The sequence below is a fragment of a genome, unplaced genomic scaffold, assembly GCF_019419815.1.
Source record: "Pyrus x bretschneideri cultivar Hongxiangsu unplaced genomic scaffold, Pyrus_bretschneideri_v1 Contig1, whole genome shotgun sequence".
In the NCBI taxonomy this organism is placed as follows: domain Eukaryota; kingdom Viridiplantae; phylum Streptophyta; class Magnoliopsida; order Rosales; family Rosaceae; genus Pyrus; species Pyrus x bretschneideri.
In genome coordinates this window covers 853290-861761 of record NW_025999390.1, presented here as the reverse complement: position 1 = coordinate 861761, position 8472 = coordinate 853290, and the positions used below count along the sequence as shown (strand labels likewise).

Sequence of the window (8472 nt, the reverse complement as noted above, 5' to 3'; positions counted from 1 at the left end):
TTGTTAAGCATCTACATCCGTCGAAGAAAAATTTAATTGGGTTGTCAAGATGTTGGATTTGACTCTGAAGAACGGAATAACATTTTTCGTTTTCATTATTTTATGTATTAGTTAAAAAATTACAAACATACGATGAGATGCATATGGAAATCTTTGGAAACGAGGATAATATTGGCAAGAAATAAATTAACAAAAGCGGAAGAAAGAGGGATTTTGTAATTCCGCTGGAGTTAGTTTAATAATAGGGATGCGTTATCCACACACCTCATTTTACTTCTCACATACTCTTGATAATTTTTGTTCGTTGATCTTCTTCAATTCATCTAATCCGACGGCCGAAAATTGAAAAGATATGTGAGAAGTAAAATAAGGTGTGTGGATATCACATCCCTAATAATAAATGTCGTTGCTCTCGTGTCTCACCTTGTTGGCACCATTTTATACAAACAGTTGTCCGTGGGCCTCAATGAAGACGTCTCATTTTCTGCCACATGTAATTTCTCATATATATTTTGGAGGTGTATTCAATTGAGAATTTGAGAGACTTTAATGGATTTATAAATCCATGGATTTTTATGGAGTTTAATTGATTTGTAGAGATTTCATATAAAATTTTGATTCAATTCTCTCGAAATCTCATGAGGAGAGATGAGATTTGTGGATGCTTAAAATACAGTATGAAATCTCTCCAATTCCATTTGATTCCTCAACTTTATCAAATTCTTTAAAATCAAATTTTAATTGAATACACATGAATGCTATAGACTTTTTTAAAATCCTAATTGAATACATCCGGATTTCTAAGGTTTTTAATAAATTATCTTAAAATTCTAATTGAATACACTTGAATTTTAGGGAATCACTTAAAATCCTGACTGAATACAACCCCCTCTTTTATATATTTTGGTCAGATTTAATGAAAATTACTAAAACGAATATAAATAAGTAGGACATATTCACTGTTGGATTCTTATTAGAACTTTTCTAGATTTCCTATTTCTATTAGGTTTCAAATTCGCTGCATATAAGGTCATCTCCAACCGAGGGCTGGCCAGATGGCTCGTTTTAGCCCTCTGGCCCTCCAAGATTCTCCAAGATATTAATATTTTAATGAACAATACAGGGCCATATTTGTCTCCGTCTCCAACCGAGGGCCAGAGGGCTTGTTTTAGCCTTACCACAAAAAATCGTCTCTAACCGAGGGCTAAACATAATTTATTATTTAAAAACTACAACTTAAATTCAAATCCAATGGCTAAGTGACGTCAGCATGACGTCAGCTAACCATTGGATTTGAATTTTTCTTTTGCTATAAATAGGGTGGATATTGGGCTATAATTCACACAACTTTGAATTCAATCTATTTCAATTCAATCTTTTTCAATTCAAGTTTGCAATGAATTCCAACTTTGGATCCTTTTCGGATTCCAACTGGGGGTCCTCATCCAATTCCAAATTGGAAGAAAAATGGGCGCAAATGAGACGAGAAGATGAGGAGTCTGATGAAGAAGTTCAAGTAAGGTGCAACAAACAAAACATAGCAGCAGCCATGGCTGCGGCCATGGTGTGTCAGCCAACTGAGGAACAACCTCAATGGGGTGGCTCTATTGCTGGTCGCTTTTACAAACCACGAAACAGAACGATGATGCATGTCAATCTGATGAACAACTACTTCAACCCCAACTCGGTGTACACAGAAGAGGATTTCAGACGTCACTTCCGGATGAGGTGTTATGTCTTCGAGCGTTTACTTCGTGATGTCCAGCAAGTCAATCCATACTTTCAACAGAAGCGGGACAGAGCAAGCTACCCTGATTTCTCACCTCATCAGAAGGTTACTGTTTCACTTCGAATGATAGCCTATGGCTCCCCAGCTGATTCGATGGATGAAACCCATGATATGTCTGAGTCTACATTCCTTGATACTCTTCAACAATTTTGTGACACAATTATTCAAGTTTACAAAGACGAGTACTTCCGCGAGCCAAATCAAGAAGATTTGAATCGGCTCCTTCGCAAAGTTGAAGACTGTGGGTTTCCAAGCATGATAGGGTCATTAGACCGCATGCATTGGGATTGGAAAAACTGTCCCACCGGATGGCAATGAGGCTTTAGTGGAAGGTCGAGAAAGCCAACTATTGTGTTAGAGGCGGTTGCCTCATATGACACATGGATTTGGTATGCTTTCTTTGGAGTCCCTGAATCCCAAAATGACATTACAGTTCTTGGGCGTTCACCCCTCTTCAATAACTTGACGGAAGGTAAAGTACCTCAACTTCACTACTACATCAACAACCGTCAATACAATATGGGGTATTACTTGGCAGATGACATCTACCCAAAGTGGGCAACACTTGTCCAAGCAATTCCAAACCCTAGGAATGACGCAGAAAAGTTGTTTACCTTACACCAAGAGGCATACCGGAAAGATGTTGAGAGAGCTTTCGGTATTCTACAAGCACGGTGGAAGATTATTAGAGAATCGGCAAGAGGGTGTAGTCGAGAAAATTTGGACTCCATCATGATGTCTTGCATCATATTACACAATATGATAGTGGAGGATGAGCGAGATGGGTATATTGATGGAGAGTCCGATGACGACCAAAAAGATCCAAATAGGTCAAGAAGGGCTCGTGCAAAAATATATGATAGGCCTAATTTGCCTTTCAATCCAAGAACTGGTAGTATCTCAATAAATAAGTACATGAGGCGTTAGAATGATACGTTCTCATGCCACAAACAAGTATCTACAACATGATCTTGTTGCACATCTTTGGGCCAAAAGAAGCATGAAGTAGGCGTTTAAGTTTTATGTTGTTAAATGTTTTTTTTTATGTTGTATAATTTGTATGTTGGTTAATGTTATTTAATATTATTTCATATTGTTTAATGTTGTTTCATGTTACTTAATTTAATTTAATGTTGTATGATGGCTTAGGAAGTTATAGGAAAAAAATATAATTTAAAAAAATATGAAACAAATTTTGTGAAATAGAAGTTATAGGATAAAAATAGAATTTAAAATAAAATAAAGCAATTTTGTGAAATAGAAGTTATAGGAAAAAATGGAATTTAAAAAAAAATGAAACAAATTTTGTAAAATAAAAGTTATAGGAAAAAAATAGAATTTAAAAAAAATATTTTAAAAAAAATTATAGGAAAAATTTTGCAAAAAAAAAAAAAATTTCAAATGCAACGGTTAGCTGACGTTAGCTAGGCATTGCATTTGAATTTTTTTTCTTAAGCATTCCTGTCGGTTATAACTGACAGGAAAACTGAATTTTCTGGCCAACCCTCCAGCCCTATAGCCCTCTCCGATTCCGTGAGGCCCTCTCAGATTTCACAGCCCTCTGGCCTAGCCCTCGGTTGAAGACGATTTTCGGGCTATTTTCAGCCCTCTGGCCCTCCAGACCCTTCGGTTGGAGATGACCTAAGTAGGAGAGATTCAGTGTTGGGTTGCATATTAGAATTGCAGTTGGTCGTCCGATTCCTGCGGCCATGGGATCTTCTGAATCTGATGAGCAGTTGCCATCAAAATTCCTCATCAATATCATCAATGATCTGCCTGATGGCGTATTGGTTGAAATCCTTTGCCGACTTCCTTACAAATACGCTCGTCGAAATAAGCGTGTGTGCAAGCGGTGGTTGGCTCTCATCTCTGATTCTTATTTTGCTGGCCGCTTTCTATGCATGCAAATTGATAAGAACAAACCCATTACGCTGCTGCGTACTCTCTTGTTCTCGAACCGTACCGCCAAACCTTCCCCTGCCGGTTTCACCTTTCGTCATATCATCTTCGATGCTCTGCTTTGGAAAACAAGCATTGTAGCTCTTCACTCCGCGGTTTGAGGGCATAAAAGAAAGGCTAGTGGTGGCCACGTATAATGACTTAGTTTTGTGCTGCCTGACCAAGGAGGATCCACATAAATACTACATATGTAATCCAAACGCCAAGCAATGTGTTGCCCTTCCTCCCGCCCCTCCACAACACAAGATCGCACAAGTGGGATTCATCTGCGATACCTACTATGCCAGCCAAGAACAAGATAATGGTGGCGGTACTGGCACTAGTATAACCACCAATGATGAGTATCGGTGCAGGGTTGTGCGAATTATTCAACTTGGAAACTATTTATCTCTATTTAAGGTGGACATCTTCTCTTCAGAAACTGGTGAATGGAGAGAATCAGTTGTATCATGTCCACAACAAAGTATTAGTTTTGGTTTCACCTTCAGCCGTCCAGGCATTGCTTACAATATGGTGGTGTTATCGGGTTTGATCCGTTTGCACCGCACAGCAGTAACTATGGGTGTCAGTTCATTGAGTTTGATGAGCCTTTGGACTGTACAAAAACGGTTGCGTGTCTAGGGATTTGCCGAGGGCGCCTGCGGATGTGCCAATTACAGACGTGGATGACACCAGAAACACTTTCTAATCCCTATAATGATGGTCGCCCTCTCATTGTATGTGTTTCGGAGTTGAAAGAAGATGAGGCAGCCGGAGGAGGAATAGTCAAATGGTGTTTGATACACAAGACTTCCTTGGACGAAATGGATGTGGGGAAACATGATTTCCTCAACGATTGTATAAGATTGCGCTACAAGTTTCGGGTGCTAGCAGTGGACCCGAATGATGGGGATATTTTATACTTGGAGATGGGTGGATACATAATCAAATGCAACATTCAAGCAAGAACTTTAGAGAAACCTAGAGGTCAAAGGTATGGTCGTAACACTTTTGATTTTTGGCCTTGGAGAGACGTCTGGACATATGTGATTCCATGTTGGCCAACGCCATTGCCTAGAGTTGTACAGGAATGATTTGTTTGTGTACTTGTGCTATTTGTTAAACATGTTTTGGCCATTCTACTTTTCCTTCTCCAATGAAGCGGCAAAGAATGCCGTACAACGAAAAACATTACCTTTTGAAGAATAGGTTTCTAACAACATTGAAATTCTGAAGTGCGGTTTTTTTTAATCCCCTCCTCCTCTGCCTGACCGCCTCCCTCTCTCTGCCCCGCGCTTCATCCTGTCTCTCTGTAACTCACTCTCTCCAAGACCCTATCCTTTCTTCAATCACCGTCGTCGATCTCATGCAAAAGCAATATGGATTTTGTTGACAACGCATGAACGGTGGATGGCATAAACCCGATCGATGTTGCAGCCGGAGCCCCATCTCCCGGTCACACCCATCATCGCCGACAACCTCTCTCTCGACCCATTTTGTTCACAGCGGCGAAGACACCAAGCAGGTGAGTTAGTTTCCTATATTCTAATTTGAATTTTATCGGATTTTTATTTCCTACCTGAAAATGATTTCCTACTTGTATTAGGCTTCGGAATCGGTGTATATAAGTAGGAGATATTCGGTGTTGGATTGCGTATTAGAATTTTAGAATTTTTAATTGCAGTTGGTCGTCCGATTCCTGCGGCCATGGGATCTTCTGCTTCTGAATCTGATGAGCAGTTGTCATCAAAATTCCTCATCAATGATCTGCCTGATGGCGTATTGGTCGAAATCCTTTGCCGACTTCCATACAAATACGCTCGTCTAAATAAGCGTGTGTGCAAGCGGTGGTTGGCTCTCATCTCTGATTCTTATTTTGCTGGCCGCTTTCTTTGCATGCAAATTGATAAGAACAAACCCATTGCGCTGCTGCGTACTCTCTTGTTCTCGACCCCTACCGCTAAACCTTCCCCTGCCGGTTTCACCTATCGTCTTGCCGTCTCCGATGCTCTGCTTTGGAAAACAAGCATTATAGCTCTTCACTTCATCCCGCCGTTTGAAGACGTAAAAGAGAAGCTAGTGGTGGCCATGTATAATGACTTGGTTTTGTGCTGCCTGACCAAGGATGATCCACATAAATACTACATATGTAATCCTAACTCCATGCAATGTCTTGCTCTTCCTCCCGCCCCTCCACGCCACAAGATCGCACAAGTGGGATTCATCTGCCATTCTACTATGCCAGCCAAGAACAAGTTAGTGGTGGCGGTACTAGTACTAGTATAACCATCAATGACGAGTATCGGTGCAGGGTTGTACGAATTATTCAACTTGGAGACAATTTATCTCAATTTAAGGTGGACATATTCTCTTCAGAAACTGGTGAATGGAGAGAATCAGTTGTATCATGTCCACAACAAAGTATTAGTTTTGGTTTCACTTTCAACCGTCCAGGCATTGCTTACAACGGCATGTTGTATTGGCCGAGTTACGGTGGCGTTATCGGGTTTGATCCGTTTGCACCCAGCAGCAGTAACTATGGGTGTAGCTTCATTCAGTTTGATGAGCCTTTGGACCATACAACAACGGTTGCGTGTCTAGGGGTTTGCCGAGGACGCCTGCGGATGTTCCAATTGCAGACGTGGATGCCACCGGAAACAGTTCGTAATCCCTATCATGACGGTCGCCCTCTCATTGTATGTGTTTCGGAGTTGAAAGAAGATGAGGCAGCCGGAGGAGGAAGAGTTAAATGGTGTTTGATACACAAGGCTTCCTTGGACGAAATGGATGTGAGGAAATATGATTTCATCAACGATTGTATAAGGTTGCGCTACAAGATTCGGGTGCTAGCAGTGGACCCCAATGCTGGTGATATTTTATACTTGGAGATGGGTGGATACATAATCAAGTGCAACTTTCAAGCAAGAACATTAGAGAAATCTGAAAATCAAATGCATGCTCGTACCACATGTGATTTTTGGCCTTGGAAAGACGTCTGGACATATGTGATTCCATGTTGGCCAACGCCATTGCCTAGAGTTGGACTGCCGCCGCTGTCAGAAAAAAGAAAAAGGGCGGAAAAACAGACTGCCATAGTTTCCTAGCTAATTTATTTTGATAACTGTATTTTCTGCCAAGTGATTTTGATTTGGTCTTTTAAATTTTTCGGTCACATCATCATGTATTAAACTAAACTGTTTTTGTTGGATTGTGTTGGAATGATTTGTTTGTCTACTTGTGCTATTTTGTTAAACATGTTTTGGCCATTCTCGTTCTTAGGGGTTCGGTGAATACTAAGATTATGCTTATTTCAACATCTTGTAAGTGTAAAGTTGAAAACTTGGGTCAACAATCTCTTTTAGTTTTTGATCCATTCTAATCATAAGTTTTTGATCCTACTACGAATAAAGATTTATATGACACGAGTACATCATAATTGTAACGTTTAAATAACATAATGTCATGTGTAAATTTCTCTCTGCAAAATAATGTATCTATAGCACCAATGTTGTATTAAATGGTGTACTGTATTACGGAAGCTGCTCTAGTGTATTTGGTTTCTGACCCTCATTTCACTTAATTCCATTACTAAAATATCAATGCTTTACTGAGTTCATATCTATGATATAGCAAGCTAATTTTCAAACAAAGGGAGCAGAATACTCTCTTTCTTTTTCTTTTGTTTTCTGTGTGTGAGAGAGAGAGGACTCAGTGGAGTATGCAAAGTATAGTATACCAATAACTGCAAACCACTGCAGCAAACACCAACTCCAATGCTGCCACGACAATGAGATGGCGTGTAACTCCGCCTCTTCTTTCTCACGTCGCCCAATGGATACACGGAGACTTGAAGACTTGAAGTCCACCTTTGACAGCAATTCTTTTCTCCCATATTCTCTCCTCTCTTCTTTCTCTTTCTCTGTAACTCCTCCTCTTCCTTCTCACTCATCTTCTCTCTCACGTTGCCCAGTGGATACGCGTAGACTTGGAGTCCACCTTTGATAGCAATTCAACATGGATTGATCATTGAATCTGCACCTTTTGATCGATCTGCCACAAATTGCGCTCGATCTACTTCCCATAACTTTAGCTTTATTTTTTTGCGTTCTGCGGCTGGTGAACAAATTGCTTCGCATTCTGCTGTTGGACCTCATTATCTTGTTTGGAGTTCCCACAACTTTGCCATGTCCGCATTCTCGCCGCCATCACCTTTGAAAATGATTTCCACCGCATTATCCGTCTGACAACCTCCACTAGAAGGTAACGAATACCCCCAAAGTGGAACTGCCGGTATCTCACAACTTCCTACCTCTAATCAGATGGGGAGAACCCGTTGCAATTGCTATTGATATCTACATTTTAGTATTTTAGTGAGAAGAAGTAAGTTAAGTTTCACGATGGACAAGTAATAATATGGTTTAAATTCGTTTTTAGCGAGAATCGAACCTAAACCTCTTACTTACAAGTGCAAAGAAATATTATTAGACCGTAGTACCAAGTAATAGATATCATGCACTGTTAATATAACTATGTATCATTATCCGTTGGTTTTTTCATTCAAACCTATAAATTACTATCCGTCAGTTTGTAAGCATATGTTGATTAAGTAATAGATATCATGCCTTGTTAATATAACTATATATCATTATGCGTTGGTTTTTTCATTCAAACCTATAAATTACTATCTGTTAATTTGTAAGCATATGTTGATTAATGTAAAGGGAATGTACTGTTTACTTTAACAA

General features: G+C 39.8%; 1 protein-coding gene across 1 annotated transcript; it reads left to right on the top strand.

Moving 5' to 3' along the window:
- The first annotated feature begins 1642 nt into the window (after positions 1–1642).
- On the top strand, positions 1643–2107 carry LOC125475195. Its single transcript, XM_048579676.1, has one exon. It carries the CDS (start codon positions 1643–1645, stop codon positions 2105–2107), a length of 465 nt encoding a protein of 154 aa, XP_048435633.1.
- The last annotated feature ends 6365 nt before the right edge of the window (positions 2108–8472 follow it).